The 27229-nt window shown below is 39.8% G+C and overlaps 2 protein-coding genes across 3 annotated transcripts; one reads left to right on the forward strand and one right to left on the reverse strand.

Annotated features, from left to right (window-relative positions):
• Positions 1-5933: 5933 nt before the first annotated feature.
• LOC118229323 (syndecan-1-like) lies at positions 5934-12717 on the forward strand. The gene is made up of 4 exons (XM_035421186.1): positions 5934-6295; positions 9033-9572; positions 10250-10346; positions 10701-12717. Exons 1-4 carry the CDS (start codon positions 6233-6235, stop codon positions 10865-10867), a joined length of 867 nt encoding a protein of 288 aa, XP_035277077.1. The 5' UTR covers positions 5934-6232; the 3' UTR covers positions 10868-12717.
• Positions 12718-15230: 2513 nt separating this feature from the next.
• Positions 15231-22192, reverse strand: LOC118229483 (serine/threonine-protein kinase pim-2-like). Of its 2 annotated transcripts, XM_035421451.1 has the most exons (14): positions 21583-22192; positions 20631-20725; positions 20178-20222; positions 19341-19719; positions 18947-19126; positions 18742-18849; positions 18466-18561; positions 17997-18209; positions 17326-17442; positions 17066-17136; positions 16861-16952; positions 16529-16569; positions 15911-16016; positions 15231-15608 (listed from the first exon to the last, which is right to left on the reverse strand). In XM_035421451.1, the coding sequence occupies exons 1-13, from the start codon at positions 21668-21670 to the stop codon at positions 15934-15936; spliced, it is 1608 nt and encodes a 535-aa protein (XP_035277342.1). In that variant the 5' UTR covers positions 21671-22192; the 3' UTR covers positions 15231-15608; positions 15911-15933. The 2 variants fall into 2 exon arrangements, 1 of the variants encoding a protein (XP_035277342.1); XR_004765677.1 differs by lacking the exon at positions 15231-15608 and having other exon boundaries at positions 15925-16016; positions 16150-16569.
• Positions 22193-27229: the final 5037 nt, after the last annotated feature.

Genomic DNA, 27229 nt, shown 5'->3' on the forward strand with positions numbered 1-27229 from the left:
GATGCTGGAAGGTGTATTTCTGTCACCAACTAGCAAAGCTAACATGGCTTCAATCTGCAGCCATTCATAGAGGCAGCACAGTTAGTTTGCAGCCCGTAGATATTGTCTAATATTTTTGTATTGGACTCACAGGGATGAAACTGGTATCAATTTTATAACTATGGGTAAGACAGCCAAAAAGTGAATTTCACTTAAAGTTGGACTATTCCTTTAAGTTATCCCTATTAAAAAAATTATAAAATCTTTCGCCGTGGATTTACCAGCTAATTCTGTTGCTTTAATTCAATAATGGGACACAGCATAGTGTCTATAGGTGAGTAAGTATGAAGCAAAGTATATAAGGCATGCTAAGCAATGCAAATCATTACTGTAGTTTGACTATGTAAAGGGCATCTACTGATCTCTAGAAAATAATTGGTACAATGTCAGTAAAAGTAAAACAAAGAACTGAGCATAAATTATTTCGTAGAGGGAAATATTTCAAAATGAACTCCAGGGAAAATGTTTAGGTATATGATCTCCAAACATCTTGTCATGTATATTCTGCACCATTTTGGCTAAAGAGTCAAAAGCAGATCACACAGGCTTGGAAAGCATTTTGGCTCTGAATGACTGGATGTTGAAATTATTGACCATAGTCTGATGTTGATCAGAATCATATTTAAGTAATACTGTCAAAGAATAGTGTTAAAGAATACCCACAAAGAACTTCCTTCACAAGAACTCTTTACATGCAACCGTGCAGGCAGGTTGTAAAAGCATTAATTCACCACACAGGTTCATATGCACCTCCAGAAAGAAGCAGAGCAAGAGCAGCCTGTACACAGGCCTCTTGCTATGGCACCATTCATGTAATCACAAATATAAACACACAGTGGTCAGAGTTAGGAATTTATTCCATGATTTTGTGAGTACAAGTTATGAGTCCTATTAAAACAATGGCTTCACACAGACTTTACGTATACGATTGCACAAACCTTCTGTTTTCCTAAATCTGTGTGACATTCACAAAGAAACTGATGACACACATGGGACAATGGATTCAGAAGGAGAGAAGTCCCCTCACTAAGTTGAATATAGGCCCATCTCCCCACCAGCTATGTCACATTGTGCCAAAAAATATGGAGTTCACCATCTTACTTCATTAAAGGCGTCGTTTATCCTGCAAAGTGCTTGCAAAACATGTGAAACCCCAACAATTTTGCTCCCCATTTATCTACATTCCTGTGGTCTGAAGCAGCACAAGGTGAAAAAGGTCACAGTCTTGGCAAAATGGTGTGTGTGTGTATGTGTGTGTGTGTGTTTGTGTGTGTGTGTATATATATATATATATATATATACACACACACACACACATGCGTGTGTGCTGCTTCGCAATAAATACTGATTGTAATGGAAGGATGAGAGAGCTCCCTTGAGCCCTCCTTAGCAGGGCAGGGAACTTACTGGGTTTACTGATCATAAATGATTCATTATTAGCATTTACAAGATGAATAATGTAACAATATCAATAAAAATGTGTTCAATAATACAATATATCATGCCAGACCATGTGCATGTTCTGTGCAAAGAGATTGCTATCAAATAGGAGAGATGTATTGGCAAGTTCTGATGCTTTGTGATGTAGGCGCAATGGAGTTGTTGAACTTACGCAACTTAATTTATATTGTGTATAAAGAGAGACATGTTATGCAACAGGACATTGTGCAGGGGGCAGGTACACCCTAATGAAAGGCTTGTAAATTTACACACTGGACATTATTTACAATATGCTTTCATTTCATTCACTCAGATGCATTCCGACCCAGACGGGGGTCCATTGTCTCACGCCCAGGGCTCAGAGGAGCAACACCTACATCTGTGCTTTCATTGTGGACACAATTTAAAAGTCACATTCCTCCCCATGAGAAATGTTGTCTGGCCATTTTTTATATTCAGCACGGGAACAAAATGTGCTGGACTCCGTAGGAGTCAGTCACTCATTCCTTTGCCAGCCACTCTAACATCACTTTTTCAAGAGAATGAAATGTAGTTTTGTAAACTATATGACTTCATAAGAAAGATTGAAATCCTCGGCCTCAGAAGTCTGATATTGTGACACTGAAAAGTCTAAAATACTCCCACGGACACACTGTGAAATTGTTATGGTCAGTTTACTTAATATCTACCAAATATTTACAAAGCATTTTTTTATTTTCACCAGCTACACAAAGATTCTAACTCTCATTCCTAACTGGTTGCAAAACGAGTATGCAAACAGAAGAAAGACGCTTAGAAGTGAATAGTGGCAGGTTATTTTTAATGCATTTGTTCTAGCAAGACACATTTGCATTTCTTGATCTTTCTTATATCTTTGCACACCACATGCAGCTCAGACAAATCTCTAGGTTGGTTCTGTTTTGCCATTATCTACAGTGGAGGAAATACTTTTTGAGGTAGATGAACAAAAGCAAAAAGGAGGCTGCATGGTTGGAGATTATGCATATTTTGGGTGCAAGAAAGTGGCTCGTCTAACTCAGGTAGTATAACATGAAGTGGGTTCAGCCAACTAACTTCGGAAAATAGTATGAAGGCATTTTGTCTTTCCTGTTGTTCAGGTCACCATCCACTGAATGTGTTCAAAATACACAACAGCTTTTCATGACTTGTAGTCCATGGAATTAAATAGTCCCTTAAATAGTTCAGTAGTTAATACCTCTACACATTTGCCAAAGTTAGCCAACGTGATAGGCCAACCTTATGATAGACCGCTATTGTTTAAACAAAGCTGCTCCTGAGAACCCTGAGTATGCTGATTTGCTTTCAAATGTTAATTAAAATTTCTAAAGTATAAAGAGCTATTAATAGTTAGTCATCTTAATGCCTACTGACGGATGGTTTACTCTCAATGCCATATTATGTCAGCTATAGAATACATATCTCATTGACTGAGGGACGTTTAATCAGTCAGATAAACGCTCAGACAACTGATGCTTTAATTTTCTGTAATGTGCCGTGGCAAACGGTTCCTTTTGACAGATATTACATTTTGTATTTCTTCATTGATGGGCCTATATCTGAAATCAGCTAAATCGTTCATGCATGAATGCATGCGTGTGCATACACGTCTGCCAATCTATCTGAGTATATATGAGTTTGAGTGTAAAATAGTGATCCAAACCATGACAGAGTAGATACTTCTCTGTAAATTCAGAAATTTCACCGTATTTTGCAACCAATCCAGCCTGCACTGATAGCGCAAACTGTAAAAAATTAAAAATTAAAAAATGATAATTATTTAATATTTTTCATTTTAAGTACTTTTTTGTATTGTTTGTTGACCTTTTCCTCAATAAATTCCACAGGACCTTTACTATTGGATACTTGCCACCTCTTTCGTACAAAATGTCCCAGTCTCTGGAGATCTGCTGTTTGTTCCAGTGGGTGATGTCATTGAATCTGACAATGGGAGATAATCTCTATTGTCCTCGTGGCTCCATCACAGGCACAGAAGCAGTATTATCCCTGACTTTCTACTGTCACTGTTACTGTTTCAAACACATTGCTGCACACCATTATAAAGCAGCAACATTATTACTCAGATTCAAACAGCACTTGTTCTTATAAATAAACGCAAGTGTTGCTTTTCCCAGCAGAAAGAGTTTCTTAATTGGACGACTACTGAATACACCAAATTGTGTTTGTCAAAGAAATTGTATTCAAGTCAAATTTAAGGACAGTGATTGCATCCATACCTATGTCTATTTGCTTCAAATTGAGAACCCTAATTTAAGGGGAAATGAGGAGACTCTATGCTTAACCTTAACCGTAACATCTGGACCTTAACATATAATTACAAGAGAGATTTTCTAAAACGAGAGCTATAAATGCACAACATCACAGAAACATAACAGCCTGTAGATGGCCTATGATCATTATTGTGAATTATAACCATAGGATGATGCATGGCTCAGCTATTAATCTTAGGATTGTAAAATAACTAATATTTTAGTGCTTTTAACTGTCAGCCATTTGAAATATATTAAGTTTTGGATGCGAGAAGGGCTAAGTTACTTGAAAGAATTTAGGAAGCCCTGGGTAGCATTGCTTTGGAATACAGACTGTTTAATTTGTGTGAGCTAGGATAGCCAATACTCATTACAATTTCATGTAAGTTGGCACAATTTTCATGTCAATACTTTTAATGGCAGGCCTAGACTTATAGACAGTTCTTTGTATGTGTGAGTAACTTGGCATTTTTGTATTTTGAAAATGTTTTTTGCATCAGATAGCATTTAACATACAAATAATAGTTCCTGCCTGCAGGGGACACTACTCTTTGCAAAGTCCTGCTATGTACACGCACCAAAAATATGTTATAAAGATGTATTATTTTGCGACAATTCCGAAAAACGGCCAGTAGATGGGAGTGTTATCCCACAATGAGATCAACATGCGCAAAATGATGACGTAGGCCTACCTAAATTTTGTATGGTAAAATGTTTAAAAGTAAATAAATAAAATTAATTCTAAATAATAACGGTTAAGAAAAACATAGTTAACAAAGCAATGCCGTAACGACTTCAGCGAAGGACTGACCGGGCGGATCTCTGCTTTGAGCCACTGCACTCATTTATTAACACACAAAGTAAATGTGGCTTCCAACAAGCCAATGCTATGTGTGATCTGATGAAAAACACGTTTTCAACGGAAAAACATGCCAAGCACCGTCACATACAAAGCATTGTCTATAATTTAATTAATTCAAACTGGCATAATCTAGGCCTGCCATGAAAAGTATTGATATCAAAATTACGTCAAATTACAAGAAACGATATTGCCTATCTTACCTCACACAAATTAAACAAGCTGTATTCCAAAGCGATGCCACCCAATGTTTCCTAAATTGTTTCAAGTAAAATGCTGATGAAAACTACAGAATGTGTTTAAAATTGGTTGAGGGGGCACATGACGTTTAGCCAAAAAGTACAATAGTATAATTTATTTTATGATGTAAAATAATTTCTTTAAAAAATCTTATTTGTGAACATGATTTCTAAATAAATAAATAAATGATAACAACACCTATAACAACAACAACAACAACAACAATAATACGTTTTATTCTAAATGTATTATTATAGGCTATGCTCCTCAACACCCACCACCGGATGCACAAAATTGTTCAAAAGTACTTTTTTTACCTTTAAGTAAAACATCAGCTGCAGATTCATTCCACTTTAAGTGATTTGGGTAGCACTGCTTTGGAATGGAGCTCGTTTAGTTTGTGTGAGCTAAAACAATATTTGTTGAAACTTGGTCTAATTTTAATGTCAATACTTTTCACAGCGGGCCTAGTTAGCAAGTTTTAATGACGTATCGAAAGTGCTTTGTATGCGTGGGCATTTTGTACGTTGAAAACGTGTTTTTGTTGAGATTCATATAACCTACAACCTATGGAGGCCCAAAAATTCAAAAATTTAAAATAAATAAATATGAATGCAAGAAAAATGTAAAAATAAATCAATGTACACAGAAATAAATAAATAGGTTAAATGTTACATAAATGGGTATTTCAGCATTTATTATTTTTTTAATTATTTCATTTCTGTACATTTTTATTGCTGTATGAACTAATTTATTTATTCCTTTATTTTAAATTTTGGCATTTTTGGTCATCCATATTACCACGCGTTCTTCCATGTGGCTTTAATTGAGCGCAACGGATTGTTTTCCCTTATGCACGGTCTCTGTCATGTTTAAGAAGAGCGTGTGTCTGGTGCCCGTGGCCACTGACCACTTCATATCAATCCTTTGGTAGTTTTTCAAGCGTCCTTTGCTTTACCTGCTAATAAAGGAACGCGTTGGCTCAAAGACAATAATCCCCCTCGTCTGTCCTTCGCTGAAGTCGCTCAGTGTTGTCAAATTCTGCCCCTGTGCCGAGAGAAACATCTCCCTCTATGCGCTGTGGAAAATGTGGAAACAGGACTCCCTGTCTGTCAGACTTTCTGATCCGATATTCCCACACGGTCTAAAGGTTGTTCCTATGGATTTACCTTGGGCAAGTTTTAACAGTAGGCGGAGTTTGAGTAATCGGAAGGTTAAAACTGAAACAGTTGTGACTGGCATTCTACCATTAGCACAACAGGATTTGTTACGGTGTAGCTGGAAGATAAAGGAAATAACTGGTACCTGATGACCGGTCGTGCTCTGTATTGTAAAAATAAAATAACAGGCCATACAAAAAGAAAAAATGAAGAATAGATCTATGGTCACGCTGTTGTGTCTCGGTTGGAGTTTTCATGTTGCTCTTTTGGTGAGTTTGATTTTTTAAAATTATTGTATTAATGTATTATTATTTCATGTTATTGTTATTTTATATGTTATTAGGCCTATTGACATTAACATAATTTTGCTGTAAAACAGAAATCGCACGTCCAAAACCGGAAGAGGAAAAATGACTCCTGGTTGGGCATGTACATGTTTATTCTGAAGTGGAAAATAACTGATTTCAGAATCAGGTCACAGACGTCTTCTGACCTATTGTATTCCTTTTTACAGCGTAGGCCTATCGTTTCTTAACAAAATATTAGGTAAAGCTTTAAAGTAAGGAGGAGCTTTACAGTAGACTGTCTGTAACGTGTTTGGCGGAATTTGTGTGCTATACAAGAAAAATATTCACATTCACGTGTTGCTTTTTCAGTAATGGTTGAGCTGTGTTGGAATTCATTACACTACATCCATCAACTGAGCAAAAATGCAGATTGTCTTCCTGCTTTTAAAAATGTCCCTTGCTTATTTACTGGGCTTATTTATCTTGTGGCCATCGCTTACTGATGGTAGGATATTGGGAAGACTAAAGTGATGGTTACCTACGTTTTTAGGCCAGAAACACTCCTGTAGAAATAATCAGTTACTCTATGATATTAAACATCATCCAGTTAAAAGTTATGCAGTATATCTTCTTATTGGCAAGTATATTTGGTTGGTTTATCAAACTTTTTCCATACAACTCTTTTTGTGGCATTTAGCTGAATACATCTAATTCCCAGCCAGTTTGAAAATTTTCAGCCTTTTGTTTCACTTGCCAATAGATGGTTTTCAGTGTAACAAACTGAAGGAAGTAGGAGACTGGATGATGTGTATTAGTAAATCACCTGATATGTTACAGTATGATTACCTCAGTACTGAAAAGCACCCCCGTACTGGCCTCAAAACCCTACAGCATATGTCCGATCTAAAATTCTCCTTTGTGGCCAAATTCCAGACTGTTTCCTCGCTACCTGCACTCCTCTCAACAACTGATTTCTGAGAAGGAGAGTTTGGAGATTAGGAAAGTTTTATAAAGCAATCTGTCACTCTTGACAGGCTTATTCATGACTGGTAAGGGGCAGGAAAGCACCAAGGTGGAGTCCCATGGTCCTGGAGCTGCCATTGATCAATCCTCTGCTGTGAATCCAAGTACATGCTCCCAGCTGAGCTGTCAGTTAAAGAATGTGAAATGTAAACCTATACTTTTGAGAGTGGAAGAGATTCCTGAATTCCTGATTTTATAATGGCAGCTGAGGTAAATTTATATTGCACTTCAGATGGCAAAGAGACCTTTGTTGTTAACAGATTAAACAGGAACCCTCTTCCATCACTTCATTTGGTTTTATGATGAATTTCCGGAAGTTTCCATGCTCTCCCAGGGCTTGTATGAAGTGCAGTGGAGCAGGCGCATAGTTGTGTGCACAGCTGAATATGGTATTGTGAAAAGCAGCGTCCATTTACACAGCTTCTCAGACACTGCAGTGTCTAGGCTGAGAGCCAGTGTCTGTGTTTCTAAAGACACACCCAGTGACCTACCGTATTTACGAAGAAATTATACTTCATTTGCCCAGTTCATTTAACTTGTTTCTGTTGTATTTCATTTGGGTCGTGAGTGACACCTGTTTTGTTCTGTTTGTCTTTTAAGAAGAGTGTCTGTAAGTTGCTCAATATTATCTAAAATACATGAATATAGCTAGGCTTAGTAAACATTTCCCAGTTATTGCATGGATCTCATTGTAAATTCTAAATTTTGCATAGCTGCTGTGAGAATTCAGTCTTAGCTAGGGAAGGGAAAGAGGAGTGCCAACACACCCGGGGAATTAAACGTTTCTGTAATTTCTAGCTGTCAGCAGTACGCACAATGGAGACATCTTCACATATTTATCTGCAGGTCCCTCCTCTTAGAACCCTTGAGCTTTCAGCTCAGGAAAGAGGACAGAACAGCAGGGGGGATCTTTGCAGGTGTGGGCCAAACACCTGGGCAATAAACTTGTGTGGGAGGTGGGTTGGGTATTATAGGAAATATAGGATTGTGGGTATTCTCCAAATGTTGCTGCTTTACCGGCATCAATGAGTTGACCTGCTCATAGAGGGGAGTGATTGGATGGCTCTTTTACTGAATATTGACCTGAATATTTCAGATCAACACCAGTCCACACTGCACAGATTTTAGGCAAATTGTGTAGTGGCTGAAGGATATGACTGTATTGTAATATTTGATCATCTATAGGGCCACGTATATCAATGACCATAATGTTTAATTAAGGAGCGACAAGCGATTACACTTCCTGCTGACATGTATGTCAGATAATAGAGGTTTACATATGGAACACAAATGAGAAATAGAGCTATATGTATGACTGATGTTTTTAAGGGAACATTTTTCTTTATTTCCAAGTATTGCTGGCTGTTTGTTCAGTTCCATGTGATCTGTGGGGTTTAATTTCTCTACCAACATATATTTTGGTAAGTGCTTCACTCAATGAGACATTGTGTCAAACCATTGTCTTCCAAAGACAGTTTAATCATGAAATGGAGAATCAAGCACATTATAAATAAAGAAGAAAGGCATAAACCTTGAACTGTATCCACCTATCTGTCTTGGAGAGACACTTATACTCTACATCAGGAAGTGTCATCTGAGTTGTGGATTAACTGCAGAATGCAGTACCTTTTACCATTGCACCCCACATCTGCCCATGTGATTTGTGTATGTTCTCTCTCTTGTGGTTTTCTGACAGGAGGACCTCATGACGTCGGAGGACCTGGATGGATCTGGCAATGATCTAGAACATTCAGGCTCAGGGGATTGGGAGATGATCATCTCTTTCTCTCCACCCAACATTATGGACCATCAGAACTCCCAGGACCAGAGAATTTCTGTCAGTTCATCCGGCAGAGGACGAGTTACCAAATCCTCAGGGGTGGGGACCACGCCCTTTCATGCAAAGGCCCTATCACAAGGCCTTCACACCGTTACCAGCATTGTAGTGGATGTGGAGCCAGACATTGTGGAATATCAGGTGACCCCCAAGCCTCCAGCTGAGGAGGAGACATGGCTCCCTGCAATTACCCTTCAGACTATGTCCCACACCAATGAAACTGGCATCCGTGACTCTTTTGAAGAGGATATGGAGTCTGGTGTTGGTGCAATTGAGATGTCCGCCTCTTCACCTCTCACAACAGAGACAGAGAGGAGGTCTGAGTCTGTGTTCATCATCATTGAGGAAGACAATATCATCCCAAATGGCAGGACCAATGATGCAGAGAATGAGATACCTGTAAGAAATTAATTTCACAGACGACCCCATTACACAAGACTCTGGCATTTGGCGCACTTACTTTTTGAAAAGTAGACTGATAGTGTCACATTTAGTGGCAGTGGTTTTTTTCATTAGATATAGAGACACATATTTTGTGTCCCTGCTGATGGTAACAATGTGAAGGTTAAGTTATACTTTATTGCCCCGTGGGGTAGTTTTCCATCTGCACTTTCCCCATCCTTGCCTCTTAGGAGGACTGGACACTGGGCAGCCACAGTGCAGCAACTGGGGACCAACTCCTGACTTAGTCAAGGGCGTTGTCAGGAGTATACCTAACCTGACATACAGTACATGCGTTTTTAAAAATACTGACAACTAAAAACAAAAAACACAGGAATCTCCTTAATTGACTGAAGATTTTTCAATGATGGAGAAGGCCTACAAATGTGATTTAGCATTCTACATTGGAAAATTAAAGATTAGAGGATTAAAAAATGGTTTAACTTAACTTAAAAATACACATGCTTATGGAAATGCTTATGCTTATTTCCGTTATGGAAATTTTAATTTTTTTAATTATGTGCAATTTTGTTTAATTTCATTTCTCATGGTATTGGTATTAAACAATAACTGCTCATCAACTTGTGTTAACATATTGAAATGCATGTTGTGTGCCTTTCTGTGTTACCTCTCAGGATGATTCTGACCTAACCTTTGACCTGAAGTCAGAATCAATGGACTCGTCTGTAGGAAAAAGCCAGGGTCTTCTGGAGAGGACAGAAGTTCTTGCAGGCAAGACCTACTGATGCAAATTTTCTATATCAATCATTAGTAAGGTATAAATATGGCAATCTGAGGGAAATTCACATGAATGCATGTCTATCTCAAAAATAAACTTTATAAACTAAAAGCCAATATGCTAAAACTACTTTACACTAAAGAGCATCACTAGCATATGGCACCACACACAATTCCTTCATGCCCAAAAAATACAATCACAGCTATTTATAGATACTTTTACTTTAAAAAATAAAAGGTAAGCTGTGTTTGTTTAGCTAGATGTTTATTCAAATATCCCAGTGACCAGTCCAGGATTGGACAGAGTGTCTGTGATTAATGTGATGTTTGACCTTCCCTCCTCTCTAGGTGTTGTTGGAGGAGGCGTGGTGGGGCTGGTCCTGGCTGTGGCACTGGTGTCACTAATGGTCTACAGGATGAAGAAGAAGGATGAGGGGAATTATGGACTGGAAGCACAGCAGAACTCCTACAAGGGATACCAGAAAGCTCAGATGCAAGAGGAGAGTCTTGCATGAACCACCACATACATGCTCATGTACATCAACATGAACAAGAGATGTTCCTTGTCTATATTCTCTACATACATAGACACACACACACACACACACACACACACATACACCTCCCTTCACCCCTAAAAAAGAAAAGAAAGTAAATAAATGCAATTCAACACTTTCTGGTTTTATATGGAAATACATCTAATCCTATTTTTTCGCGAATAAACATAAAATGGAGTCCTGGCATAACTTGGAGCTTTGGTTTTGGTGGATAGTTTGGATTCTTGTGAGAGTGAAAGTGAAGTTACTCCCTTTTCCAACTCTTTTTCCACTTACCGGATTTTTCATTATAATTTTGCTGGGATTTTTCAGAACACTGTAAGAGTTGATATAACACTGAACATTTTGCTGTGCATCTCTGTGATATGACAGCAACTTATCTTTGAAGCATTAGATGCTATTTAGGGATCTGGGATCTAATTGACCAGTGTTGCTGTCAAATGGAGGACTAACTAAATCTCATAGGTTTCTGAAATGGTCTGAATTATGTTGAGGGGGTCAGTTTAATCAAAACCACTAAAGACCCAGAAAGTATGATAATGCCTTTATGAAGCAGTGTATTTCTTCATAGTACCTTAGTAGTACCATAGTACTAATATAAATGCAGTCCATTTACCATTTACCTTAATTGTCGCCAGTGCATTGCTGTTTTCTGCTGTGCTGTGTCTATAGGGAAATCATTTTAAACATTAGCACCATAATTGGGCATTCTAAGGGCCTACCTAGGTATATACAGTGCAGGACAATCCAGAGCACCCAGGGTAAACAGTGCCTTCTTTAATCCCCAATGAGATCTCAGTGGTCAATGTAATAGTATCTGAGAGATCTTTTTTTAAACAAACTGGAATCTGTTCAGCCCTTTATTTTATTCTATTTTTTATTTATTTAGATACAGTGGTACAATAAGTTATGCCACTGTGTAGGGTGTACTAGGGATTATTTGAACTTTTAGAAATAATGTCAGAAAATAACCTAAAAAAGCAACTTTCCCATTTAAAAGTAGATCAACCAAATATGTAAGAAAACTATTGTACCAGTAATTCACCCATTGGGTTTTGTGATGATGTAAATATTATTTGTCTGTATTATACTTTTTTATTATTATCCTGCCCAAAACCGTTTGCCCTTTATTTTGTTAATTAACATATGAAATCTTGCCTTGCCTGTTAGTCATGATATGACATTTCTGACTGAATTATGAATTAACCCACTTTTGTACTTTAATTTATGCTTATAAATATTTTCCTTATTCCTCCGTTTTAATGGATGCTTAAAATCAGTTCAGAACATTATGATGAGGCATGTCACTTTCTGAGATGCAAATCTCTGCACTGTTGTTGGCTGGGTTGTTCAGAGGTCTAATACTGATTAGCCTATAACATTAAACACAATCAATCCAGTGTAGCGTTAAATGTACATGATATTCTTTGCGAGGTGGCAATGGTTTCTTTCTGCAGAATTGCTTGGTAAATATTAATATACCGTTCATGGATATTTGCCACCACCTTGGGATTCATTTCTGCCCAGCCCTCAATGCAATTTTTTAAAAAACTTTAAAAAATGTAATCATAGCTCACTGGTACTGAATATCATACTATGCATGCACTTAACATATTACAAAATATCTGCTGTTAAGGCAATGCAAAAATGAAAGTTCATAACTCATAACAGCTTCAACTTGGGATACTCTTGTCTTGTGTGTTGAAGGATTTATCTTGTATAAAGATAAACATATGGTTAAACGCAGTTAACATTTGTTGTAAGCAGAGTTAAGCACTTATTAAGCTCTCCAGTAAACACTTAAACATGGCCATATGGTCTAAGCTGCTGAGTTTTTACATGCGTGAGGAACGTAGCATTATGCAACCATATTTAGTCTTCCCATTCTGATCTGTAAACTGGTATGAATGTATGTCTGGCAAAGCAATGTCTACGTCTTAAACAATACTGTCATTATGTTATAATAGGGGGCAATAGCATTTCAGTACACTACAGCAAGTTGTGTTATCTCTGTGGTTGATACGTGCCACTGTTCCAAAAGGGTGTCACAGGGGTGACCTTGACCCAACAACCAAATCTTTCTGTAGCTGTATATTTGAGTTTTATTGCAGGGTATATTCTATACTTGCTGTCTGGTTTTGTCTCTTGTCTGAATGCCAAACAAATTATTTGAAATTTAACAGTAATGGCCTACACATGAGAGAACTTTCAGCATGGGATACAGGGGTATATTTGAGATATTGAATTGAAATGAAATTAAACACTTCCATCCCTGTATCAGTGACTTGGATACAGCAAATTTTATGCTGGATAAAGCCTGATTCAAAGGAGAATGAATGGACCTCAACAGCTCCAAAAATTCAATATAACAATTTGGTTTTAAGCAGTCCCCGATTGACTGTTTGCCATTTTAGTCATGTTTTATATACTGTCGGTGGTTTGTCAAGTTTTGTAACCATACTGTATGGTAAGATTATATTGGTGGTGTTGAAACATACTATAGGTTTTATATATGTAACCTGTCATTATTCTGCCCATTACTTATCATCTTATCACAGGCCTACACTTCAGCATTGTACAGCAAAGGTTATTGTCGAGCCAAAGGGAACTGAACAATGAATAATGACTGTTTATTGCTCAATGTTTCGCAATCTTGCTATGCATATGAAAGTAAAACCAGTTCAGCCATCACCATCTAGATATGGACAAACCCTGACTGAATCAGTTATGCTCTGTCACTCTTTAATCAGTGGTTCCAGTAAAGTTCAAAGCCTGACTCACTACATCAATGACAATTACTTTTAAAATGGGCCTTTGACATCAGTAATGAACAGTTAAATTTAAGGGACACATTTCTTTACACTTCTGTGACAGAATGAGTAAATTTCTACCTTGAATGCAAACTACTGTGTCCTTTATTGACAAAATTGTTTCAGAACTAGCTGTATAAGATAAATTGATGTGCACCAATAAGAGGTAAAGTCAGGGAATAATTTATGCTTGCATTGTACCCATTTAATATTATATGCACATCAAACAGTAGAAAGAATGTCATATTACAACAATGGGTTGTCAACCATTTTCAGCTTGTATAATGATATTGCAACCAGGAAGCACTTCTGAAAAAGCTGTTAAAAAAAACAAACTAATCCACTTGGATTAAAATGAATGTGCACACATGCTTGTCTTGTGGCAACCTTAAATAGGTCTCTGAGGCCAAGTGTAAAGTTTGGCATGCTGGGACCATCAAAGAGCACTGGTCAGTGCAGACCCATCAAAGACTGTTAAAAAGGCCAGCCATTGTGCAAGGTGCAGGTTAGCCTTGAATAAGCAACGATCCGAGTTATGGAGAGATCGACTTTCCCATCTCCGCGACCAACTGGAGATGCTTTTTCATTGCTTTTGCAAACATCAGTGTACTAAAAGCAAATGAAAATATGTTGTCTAACTTGGCCACTTAGCTTTTCTAATTAAATGACAAAATCTTGGCTGTCATCTTTTAATAATTTTGTTCTTAGTATAGTGTAGACTATACATGTATTTCAATACGCAGGAAGCAGACATGGAAAACGAGCTACTGAAACTAAATAAATGCAGACTGTATGATATGGGTAACAAACAGTAGACTTATATCACGTAGTGCTTTGATTAACCCAGGTTTCTGGTTTTTATACATACGCACACACACATACAGTATTTTTTTTATATTTAGCCATCAGATATTACACCAACCAAATATTAATAACTATTCTCATTTATTTTTATTATTGGACTGAATTATTCACATGTTAACAAGTCATTTAAAGATGGTGTCAGGCAATGGCATGTTCTCTGTGCAGAAGAACGAGGTGCTGGAACTGCTCTTCCTTCACACCGCTGAAGAAGAAAACAAACACATCAGTGCTCATCCAGACACTCATCTGTGTTTCACTGGGATTAAAGGGGTCTGTATGTCTAAACTTGAATGATAATTACATTGCTCCCTGAAATAACAAATAAATACCAGTCTTTTACTGCTCAGAAGTACAGGGCTGCCTGTTCTGTAAGGAAAGGAGACATCTCAGGTCTTTATGACACCATTAATGCTACACAAACGCACCTGATGAGGATCATGTCTGATCAGGGCTGTAGTAACAGTTGCTCCTGTTTACACAGTGGAACATGACCCTGTTGGGAAACAGACAGTTTTGTGTATTCTGCGTTTGGGAAGTTTCCGCTGGGCCCCAAGGGGGGGGGGGGCGAGCCCATACGGGGGGGGGGGGGGGAAGGGGGCGAACCCCCCTGTTGGATTTCAATTTCAATGTGAATGGAACCTGTTTGAATAGATAGGATGGGTTTGAATTTGAATGGTCCAATCGGAAGGAAGCACAGCCTCTTATCACCAATCAGAGAAAGTGCTCCCTTTCAACAATAGAATTCCACTATATGCAAATACCAATCCACTGGAAATTGTATAAATCTAATCACCCACCAATACTATTTTGAACTTTCTCTCTGAGTTGTTTCCGTAGCCGGCTGCGTAATAAATCTTCCTGTTTTTACTACAAACCTTTGATCTGCTTCTTCCTGGGATAACGGTCATTTTACCTGTTTTTGGTAACACCTTGAATTACCTACAACCCACAGTTCCCTGACCCACAGGTGTGAAATGAATCCTGGCGGACCTCGAAGGGGTGGACAGGCATCTGCACATGACACCCTGTGGGAAATAAGGGCGTGTCTTTTCAGGAGCTACTGCACAGCTTTTAGATACGGTTGCAATTTTTCATTTGTTCTATAAAAAGCCATGTTAGCCTGGAATTAAGAAGAGGCCAACAGGAACACTACATGCTAAACTGACTGCGCAATTCAGCTGCTGAAATGCAGAGGGATAGCTGGAATTGTGGGAGAATACAGAGTTGCTCTAATAAAAAGGAAAGGCAGAAAGGCCTGTGTGTGTTATAGTGCTTTACTTCTGCCATGCTGCTCATAAGCACTAATGGAACTCTCTGGACCCCATACCTCTGCCATGCTGGTCATAAGCACTAATGGAACTCTCTGGACTCGGCTGCACTGTGGCTTTCCTCCACTGGCCAGTTTCCTGCACAGCCTCCCTGGCTTGATGGGGCTGCAGCACAGAAACAAATCTCTCCTGAGGGAGCGTCACCAAAGGGCACGAAACAAAACTGCAGGATGTCTGGTGCCTGGAACTTCCCCAGGCTGTATTTTAAATGTACAATTTGTACTACAACAAGGCTTACAAACGTGCAGTCCATGAGCTTTCCTGCAGCATGGTGACCTGCGTATGTGGTTGCAGACTGCAGTGGGGCACACCATGCACCTTGGCACTTGCTGCATCAGTTGCGTCTGATGGGGGGCGGGGCTAAAACAGGGTTCAATGATGGCTGGGAAGGGGGTGTGGTTAAGGCAGACTGGGAAGGTGGAGGATAATATGGGGTTAAAGCAGACTGTGACGCTTCCATGCGTCAGTGCCAAACCGAAAATTAAACAGCAATGAAGAGACATGAGCTGCTTAGTTTCTGTTTGGCACTGACACGTGGATACGTCACAGTCTGCCTCAACCTTATATTATCCACCCCACGAGGACATTGGGTTCATGGTCCTGGAGGTGGTCTTCACCGAGGCAGAGTAGTGCATCCTCTGGCCCATCCAGTGAAAATCTGGAGCAAAAGTAAAGTTAGTGGCAAACTAAAGATCTTGTTCCATTATAAATCTGGTCCATATCTGATCCCCATGCATCCAAACACCGTGTTACACTGATGAAACAGCATGTTTACTTATCTGATTCACAAAATAATTTCTGACAAAGACACATGACCTGTTGTGGGTGGTGCTACAGTAATTCTAATCATGATGTAATCAGTTTATCTAGACAGGAAAACACAACTGGCCCAGCTGGGATTCAGTGATGTATCACCCACCAGGGGTAACCTAATCAGAGGGGAACTCACACTAGGGCCCCATGCCCTGAGTAGTCCAGCATGGGATGGAGGTCAGCTGGGTCAGCTGGTTGGGTGGACAGTGGGCAGCTGGGTTCCAGGCTCTAGGAAGACCACAAAAAGAACCTGGTTCACACAGTGCGCTGACCACAATATGAATGCACATTCCACGCCCACTGCACAAGGAAATGATGCGGTAGCGCATGATTGCACAGACCTGTGGATTGACAGCTGGAATACGCCCACAGGGAGGAGCAGGCTGTTTCAGCAGGTGATCTTCATCTTGATCTGAGGAATAGATGAATTATTAGACCCCACAGAACTACAGCTGGCATCATTACGAACTGCTCTCATATAAGCAGCACTACACTGAGGGCTATAGGTCGGCCATTTTGGAGGCTCTTTGATATTGATGACGGGTCTCGGTCTGGATATCCATGTGCTTCAGCTCTCTTGGACAGCATTTCTGTGACTAACCTTTCCGTGGCCACTTTGCAGGTCTGGTCCCGCTGTAGGGACCCAGGTTCTTTCCCTGCACCACTACCTGCTCTTCACACCCCATCTTCCTCTTCACACCAGCCTTCTGGGGCTTTTCTGAGGATATAAGAGAGAGATTACATTTCTAAGCTATAACTTTTTAATATAAAATTTACAAGCATGCTGTTAAAAGCATTTAAAAAAACAAAACATTCCAAAACTCTTCAAAGGGTATAGAGAAAAAAGATTAGAAATTGAAAAAAAGGAGTTTGCATTCTTTTTCATTCTCTATATTTTCTATATTTTCTTTTCTTTTTTCCCAAAAGCTAAGAGTTACATCAGCATTAGAATGTTCAGCTAAGAACATTCTAATCACATATTTGCAATCTTACACCTTACAGGACTTCTGACTGGGCCAAAACAGGCAAGACACAGAAGGTTGTGCTGCTAAGTAACTAAAAGATCAAAGAGTATTTTATAAATTGAAAAATGGAAATAAATAAAATTTTAATAAAATAGCACTGTAACCCAAGCAGGAAGCCTCACCAATTCACATTGCTGCTGATTATGACTCATTAAAAGCCATGCGTTTTTTTATGTGAATGGAACTCGGCAGTGAATGCACAGACCACTCCCACATTGATGATGTAGTAACACATGATAGATCCTACCTGAGAATTGGCAGCTGTAATACGACCACAAAGAGGAACAGGCGGATAGGAACTGTTCACTGCTTTGGGCGTGGCTCAGATGGCCATCCCCTGTCGGCTCCAGCTTCCGAAGCGAGCAGCGTGCTCCTCGCTGCTCATGGCCAAGGCTGAGTACGGGGGCCTGGGGACCATGTTCACTCAGCCCCTTTCCTTCATGGCCTTGGCCTTCTCCTCCTGGAGCGTGTAATACCAGAAGCTGAAGCCATTTCAGCAGACTCTCAGCCATAACACAAGCAGCACTACACTGTAGGGCTATAGGTAGGCCATTTAGGCTTCAGGGCCAGTCAGTATTGTATTTCTGGCTTGTTTGAATGTGTCAGTTTCTATGAAGCCATGCAGAGTCCCAGTCTGGATATCCATGTGCTTCAGCTGTACAGCTGTGCCGTAGAGCCTAATTCCCTCTCTTGGAGAGCATTGCTGTGACCCTGACCTTTCCGGAGGCACTTTGCAGGAATGAGAGAGCCAGAGGAGCTCCTTTTCTGCTCTCCATCTTCCTCCGTCCCCCTCTTCCTCTTCCTGAATCCGACTGAAAGAGATCATACAGTCAGGTCACATGATGCAATAAAACACTTGAGACACATTAGCCTGTTTGCCCATGAGCTTGATTTTAATGCAGATCTTTTCAGATAATGGTACTTTTCAGATAATAGTATAGTCCAAAGAGGCCCTTAGTTCAATCTAAAGTGAGTTCTGAGGTCAAGGCTACCTTGTTCTAAGCAGGTGGGGTGGAGCCACGGGTGACGCTGGAGCTCTTCTAGCGTCGCTCGTTCATTCACCTCCGGTGCCAAACACCTGCTCATGAAGTCCTTGATTTCTGTAAATGGCAAAACCCGACAGAGCAGATAAAAGGAGGGTAAAATCTGTGACATCACAAACAATCAGCCCCGCCGTTTCCTGCTGACTCAACTCACCTGAGGACAGCCCTGTAGGAAAGTGGACTCTGCTCATGCTCTCATGGCCATCGTTCGGGTTAAATGGCAGGTATCCACAAACGATGCCAAACACTGTGACCCCGAGCGACCACACTGTGCAGGGCCCAGCGTGGTACAGTCCCTCCGCAAACCACTCTGGAGGTGCGAATTCAGGGGTGCCTAAGAAATATACAGAGAAGAGTGTACAGACACCTATGATATGGCAGCGACAATACGAATATTTCATTCACGCTATGAAAATGAAGCCTATATAATTGTAAAGATTTGCTGCATGCAGAATTTTCTATTTATTTTACCTAACTATTATATAAGTACATCAGAACGTCAGTATTTCCAAACCCTGTAAAACCTGTAAACTCGTCCTCTCACTGACCTGCGAAGGAACTGTAAGGAGCGTCCATCCAGGAAGTTCCACACCCAAAATCAATGAGGATGACACGCAGGGTCTCCGTGTTTATCAGGATGTTGGTTGGTTTCACATCCCGATGGAACACTCCTACGTGCTGGCAGTGCAGGAGGGCGTGAAGCAGCTGTTCTATCACTGCCCGGGCCTGCTGTTCATCCATCATTTTGTTCTGGTGGTAGCAGAAACCCGCCAGGTCCTTACAAGGGTCAGGCCTCTCTAGCACCATCACGTAGTGGTCTGGGGCATCGAACCACTCGTGAAGCCGCAGGATGTTAGGATGACCCGCGTTCTCGTTCACAAGCCCCATTAGCCCCACCTCCCGAGGTGCTCTGACTTCCTGTCCAGGCTGTAGAGAGAGGAAGTCAAGCAGGTTGGCTAGAATGTGCATGAGCTGAGGGTGGTTATAATGAGGTTCATATGGGCAGCTGGTTATGAGCTGGGTGTGATTATGAGGTTGTAATGGGAAATTAGCTGTGAGCTGGGTGTGGATATAATGAGGTTATGCTGGGCAGTTGTATGAGCTGGATGTGGTTATAATTAAGTTCATATATATTGAGAAGTTGTATGAGCTGGGTGTGCTTTGATGTTATACTGGGCAGTCAGTGCGTGTGGTAAGGTGTCGCAACAATGAATAATGAGTCCTGTTACTGCAGATTATCCATCACAGCACACATTTTGAGGAGATTACAGATTGTACCAGGAAAAACCAGTAAAAAACTTATTAGGTGACAAATGAGTCGTTGTGATCATGGACAGCCAATAGGGTAAAAGCTGAAGAAATGTAACTGCTAAAGTGTTACTCACTAGAAGCAGGTCTCCTTCTATTTTCGCTGCATATTTTAGGGCAACCTGAGGAAACCAAGATAAAAGATGAGAGGTGCAAATGCAATCTTTACAAACTGCTTCATGCTTTTCAGTTTTACTGTTATATACAAACACCTAAAGACAGCAGATATGCTTATATATTTCATTTCACAGTTTTGCTAATGTTGATGTTACACAGTAAAATAATATTAGTTATGAAAAAGCTAGGAAAAATTATTAATATTACAATTATAGCTTTTGAAATAAGCCAATACAAGAAAGTATGATGCATAAAAACAAGTCTAAAGAAACAGCAATATAGTTAATGGAAGTCAGTATAAATGGGGCATACAAGGGATACTAAGAATTAAATGGCAATATCAGAAGATAGTCCCAGGTGTTACTAGAGGAGAATAGATGCATCAAAGCGCAGTGAAGAAATTGACATCTTACTGGCAGTCCATCAGAGATGCGAGTTCCAGCATATACTGATCCGCATCCTCCCTCTCCCAGTAGTGATCCTTTCATGTAGTAATTCTCCACATGTTCTACAACACAAGTATGCAGACTATTTGTTAAGAAAAACATGCGACAGTACCGTAATGTCGTAGGTATAGCATTAGCCTACATTCCCTGCTTTTTCAGCTTTTTGCAGCGCACATTTCCTTTTGTGAATGAGACACCACAGACAATGTACGCTTTGATGGGTTATGTCGACAAATGTAATTATCTCTGCCTGTACACATATGCCTAAATAAATGTGTAAATACAAAATAACATGAGGATATAATAAAATGTCCCTCCATACCTGAAGGAAATTTTACAGATGTCTACTGGCTTTATAGTGGTTAGTAGCCTAGACATTCCGTTCTTGTGCTCAAAAGAAAATACATGTTCTCCAGACTCGCAACTATGACAGTATGTGCAGATTGTTCAAGGGCGCAAGTAAACTGCATATGTTCACACGTACAACCTCTAGACGTCGCTGAAGACACTTATGAAAAAAAAAATATTCCTCAAAATCTTTTCCACATTAAAACTCTGCACGCTCGTTGTTATAGGAACCGAGGCTAGAAAATGCTACGTTAGCCTGGAATTTCTTTACTGCATGACCATTAGCTGTTTTTTGCAAGCAAATTTGGGCTTTGATAGCAGCCATAAGCTGAATTGGAAAGAGAGGGGCCAATAGATATTCATAAGAGTTGTTACCAGCAAATTGGGCTACTTTTTATTTTTACTTACTTATGATTGCTAATACATTTGGTAAAAATAGTGAAGCACCAGCTGTGCATAGCTAATTCATGAATTAAGTTGCACTGTCCCCAAAGCTATACACCATCCAAGTGGTTATCCCCAGCCAACGCCCCCTAACGGAGGCTTCCATCCTAACCACTGAGATCCTAACCTTGCCGCCTGCATCTCCAGTTGGTCGCGGAGATGAGGAAATCGATCTCTCCATAACTCGCATCGTTGCTTATCCATAGCTCGTCCATTATTGAAACAATAACGAATTCACACACCACGACTGATCACTGAAAAATCTTTGGCTTTATACAGTGTATTTTGTTTTCTGTTACGTAACAGTAGCCTACACCGTTGCTTGGCTACCTTGCCCTTGGCTACCGGTTGTGTTAGCACAACTAAAGACACTAAAATAAATGTTAATGCCGAACAATTCATTATTTTCATATATATTTTTATATATACAAACGTTGCTTGTCGACTCAGTTTCGTTTTGGTTAGGTTCTCTTTGCTTTCAGAATGAGATTATTTGACTCCAGTGTAAATTGGCAATATATGCATCAGTGCATCAGTGCTGTGTACACTTGCCTAACCCGTTCAGCAATTATAGTAAAGATTGTAATGTAAAACATCAGCTTCCATCGTCGGAATATCGGATTTTAAATGACGACCAAATACATACAGGTGGTTAGCAAAGTTACTAGATAACGAGTAGTTTTGCTGTTCATTATCGCGATCATTTCCCCCAGGTGTCTGACTGAAATATCGTTGTTATTGCCTTCGCATCACATGACAAGTCTTCAGACGGACAGTTCTGTGTTCGGACCATAGACTGGTTCGTCCAGACTAGGAGCAGGTTAACTTCTCTGCTCCACTTCCAAAATGAAGTTTCAAGGAGGGTGATGTGATCCATTTTTCTACATCTTGTGTTTATTTTAATTTATTTTCCCACAGAGGCTTCAGATGCCTGATCTCTGCAGTCATCTTTCTGTGCTGCAAACAATCATTCTGTATTGATTTACTGTTCTATTTCCCCCTGTGTGTGCATAACCTGTATTCTGCAGGAATGTGCACATAAGGACGATTTATTTCACTTTCTTGGGAGTTTGAATCCGTTCACCCCTGGATAACTTCCTGGAGACCCACAGTGCCCACAGCAGCAAGGAAAAAATATGTTATATAACCAGCATTCCATGTCAAGAAGGGGGGGGGGGGGGGGGGGGGATCTATCTTCCTATTGGAAAAAGAGAAGGAATTTAATTGAAATATAAGTTGTAGTAGAACTATTTATAAGCAGAGTTATGTGAGTGGAGTGAATTAGTGAAAACAGTGAGACTGAAAACTGGTCCCTGCCATTATGTCAGATGTCACATAGGGGAAGAATGTTTTATTTTGAGCTTCATGGTACTCCACTTCTCTCAGTAGTTTATTATCTACATGTTGTCTTTCTTCAAAGCTCTGGCCATACTCAAACAGGACAGGTGCCAGGTTAAAGCTATCACACTGCTCTGCTTGGTCTGTTTACAAGGGGTCTTTATAGGAAACACCACACAGTATATTAAAAATAAGAAATCTTATAGTATACAAGAGCTATGTTAATCTCAAACTGTGGTAGTAAATATGCTCTTCCTGTTTACTAAAATATATCCCAACATTATAATAGTGCTACTGTGTTTCATTTGTGTTGTGACTCTTGATGAGTGGGGCCATATGAAGTAAAATAAAATAAAACAAGAAAACAAATACGTAAATGAATAAATAAATTCCTGTAAACAGTACAGAGATAAGAAGAATAAGGACTAAAGAAAACATTTTTTTATCATAAACTTGTGCTTAAAATTTCTGGAAACAAAAGTAAGCAGTCATGTTTCAAGCAAAATACTGATCTTAAAATAAGATTTGCAACCACTTTACCAATAATAGCATGTATGTAATGATATGCATGTTATTTAAATACAGTTGAACCCATTTACTCTGACTAAATGGATAGGACCACCAATAGTATGGACCTAAATGTCGTGGACGCAATGTATGGATTTTCATTTTCCCCCTTTCATTTGCTGCTCCCCCAGATGGATAGCATCCTAGGTGGCTGCCCCTGCCTAGAACCGGCTCTTCTATTATTGACCAACAGGTTTAATCATATGGGTCCTGTAGGGCAGTTCAAAAGTGAAACAGAGACAAGCCAGAGGCACATTCGCATCTACCAAGATAGATAGATAGCTGTGTAGAGCCACACTACTGGCAGACAGTAGTCTCCTCTGTCTCCTATGCATAACTGTTAGCACACAGGATAGGCTAAGTCGACAATTAAGATCCAGACCCCTCCGTTCTGATACCTCAGGACGCCTGGCACCTCCCCCTCTTCGCACCTGCGCTTCCCGAACACGTCTCCTGTCTGTTCTGGCCCCACGATGGTGGAATGACCTCCCCGTGGAGGTCAGAACAGCTGAGACACTGACCCACTTCAAGCAACGACTGAAGACTCACCTCTTCAAGCTGCACCTCTCCCCATCCCTCCCTATCTCCCTGTAAATGACTGTAAACTTAAGGTTGTAACTAGGTAGCTGTTTTGTAGGTGACTTAGTTAATGCACCTGTCTTAACTACTGCTTGTATTTTTGCATAGACTGCGTTGTTGCTGTTCTCGTTTGTGTTAGTGTTAAACAGTTTAACCTTCAGGCTCCAAGTTGAACTATGCGGTTGTTCCCTGCACTTGGACCGGTACTTCTCTCCAGGGTTTTTGTCATACTTGTTCCTGGTTATGGTCATACACTTTGTTGTACGTCGCTCTGGATAAGAGCGTCTGCCAAATGCCTGTAATGTAATGTAATGTAATGTAAGATAATATTAGATTAATCCCGTTCCAGAGGCACCAGGTAAGATTATGTGTGTTTCTTCACCACTCAGATGCTTCTGCTGTGTCGGAGGTGTTTCTTACAGGCCCTAATTACTAAAGTGAGGTCACTTTCTCACTCACCAAAGCATTTTGTAAAAATTTAAAAAGTGAAATGGGAATATGTCAATGAGGCACACTTGAACTATGTTGGAATAAGTGAAAGTACAAAATGATGTTATGACTTTACTCAGTTATTATGAACAACCTTAATTGATCAAGATATTGTCTTTGCCAAAAACCAACAAAAACAAAGGGTTCCCAGGTCCAAGTTGGTAAACCACTGATATAGGCTATTGTTTTTTCCTGGGAAATTCAGGTAGCACATGATGAATAATATTGCAGTATTAAACTGTGAACTTTTATAATGCTTCCTCTGCCATCTAGTGGACAAGGTGGTACTCAACACTGATTTTTACTTCTCCAAGAAGGCTGCTGCTGACGTATTATAGGCTTTAGTAGGGAAGTCATAAATAGCATAAACTATGAGCCAAGTAAGCGTGACTAATTCTGTGACCACAGCACCAAGAAATCTGCATCGATGTGCCATTCTACATTTTGTGTGATTCTAGTGTTGTTGTTGTTTTTTTTTGTTTAGTGCTTCTACTTAGTCATTTTTGGATGCAATACCACTGATATTCGTTCCTCCAAACATTTTGGTTTCCTCCCAGTCAAAAGACATACAGGTAGGCTAACTTGAAACTCTAAATTGCCCATAGTGTGTGAGTGAATGGTCCGTGTGTCCTGCGATAGATTGGTGACCTGTCCAGGGTGCATTTCTACCTCTCACATGCTAGGATAGGCTCCAGCAGCCCCTGTGATAATGGATGGATGGAGGGCAGTTGGAGTGTATCAACAATTGCCATTTGTAAATGTGTGCATATTATTTTGAGAAATTCCATGCACAGTTCTACATACAGTTGGTAAATGGAAGAAAAGTGCTTTTACAAATGTCTGTGGTTAATTAATGCAACCAAGTTGTAGAAGGAATGTATAACTGATTTTGGGAACAACTTTATAGGAAAATGTGGGTGGGACACTGTAGTAAGTATTTGCTAGCAGATAGTGTTAAACCACATAAAGAGGAAGGATCTCACTGCCTGCCTTCTGTACATAGCAGTAAAATCGTTGTAACATTTGAGTGAATGTTAGGTGTCAGCCTGGAATCAAATCACAGGCAGCAGGAGTAGATCAAACGCCAGCCATTATTTACAGTAGGTGCTATGAGTCTAGTGTAACTGTGTGCAGAGTGGACTGTCCAGACTGATTTCAGATCTGTGTCTAAGTAAAGAGAGCTCTTCAGCACAAACCCTCATGTGTTTGTTCAGTACTGCCATGCCCCTTCACACTATTGTGGAACCAGTGTACACGGACGTGTGGGTGGACCCGGCATTCAGAAGATTTGACCAGCCATCTAAGAGGCTTGGAGGGCCTCATTTTACACAGGATTCAGAATAATTCATAGATCAGATTCTCCCAGATTTTTTTTGCAAATCACAAGCACATAAAACATTGAGTTCATTATATTTTTCATTTTAATACAAGATGTGGTTATTCATAGATCTAAACTGTGAAAGTCATGTCTTATGGAAGAATGACAGAGAACAGAAGAATGTTGCACCTTTGAAGCTTTTGTCCATTTTTTTATGATGGTAGCATCAAGGCCAACCTCACATCTGAATCCTCAGCATTCAACATCCATGTTTGCTGGACGATATTCACGCTACAACTTGCAACAAGCTCAATCTAATTTCAGTGAAACCAGTTTAAAAAAGTATCCCCAACCTTTATGTGAAAAGTTCCTCTGTTCTGTTCTAGCACTGTGATGGGTGGCTGATCCCTTTCTTCTGATACCAGCTGTTTGATTTCACCCTCAGCTGCCTAGTGGCCATCAGCTCCCTCAGCTACCTCCCCAGGATTAAGGACTACCTGGGCCAACTGGTCTGTGTGAAAACCTCCCGCTTGACGTCTTCTGGAGTGAAGTCTAAAAGTCTCAACTCTGTGTGACATCTTTACATTTGATGAAAGACAGGGCTGGATTCAGTACTTTTGGCCCATGAGCTGTCTCAAAATCAAACTCTATGAACTTTGTGAGCTGTCAGTTGACGCAGATAAGGGGTTTCTGCTAAGCATTGCAATCAAGTAAGATGGCTGGTGGTATTTTCTGGAAAATAGTGTCAAGGCTGTTTTAAACTAATAGTATTACTGATTATCTATTACGTGTTTGAGAATGTTTCCCCAGAAATATGAACAATTTCAGTCAATTTGAGTTTTTGGAACTTGGCTTGAGAAGTTCACTTTGGATTGGATCCTTATGTCGATTGTAGTAATATAGAAACGGCTCATAATTTAACTGTATTGACACAAGACATGAATGTTTCTCCAATATTTGGAGATATTTATAACAACATGACAATGCATGTGTCACCTGCCTTTGTTTTAAGCTGACCCCCCCCCCCCCCCCCCCCTTACAAGGACAACCTGCTGTCATTAGATTCCAGCTGTTTGCTGCTCTTTATCCTCATTTTCTTTGCTTTCCTACTAATCCTCAAGGTAATGTGAAATCCTTACCCTGAGAAAAGTGTCATTTTTTCTTAGGATTCATATTTGCTGCAGGGATACTATATCTTAGTCGCTCATCACACCTGACTCAATTACCAACATAGCCAATGCCATAGTGGGGATTCTTGATGATTCAAGTCTGTAATTGAACACTCAGTCTGTTCAGTGATGTTATATTCTTAAAAAAGAAAATATTATTTGAATTATGTCTTGGACTTGCATTTTTTAGTTTGTCTGAAGAAAAAAACAGAAACACAAATCATCCGTAAGTTTTAAAATAAATCAAGCTTTTATTTTTTGTCTGTATTGCCCAACTCTACCATGTACTATTTTGAATACTCAAACTCAGACAG

This window comes from Anguilla anguilla, chromosome 6 (genome assembly GCF_013347855.1).
Source record: "Anguilla anguilla isolate fAngAng1 chromosome 6, fAngAng1.pri, whole genome shotgun sequence".
Lineage (NCBI taxonomy): Eukaryota > Metazoa > Chordata > Actinopteri > Anguilliformes > Anguillidae > Anguilla > Anguilla anguilla.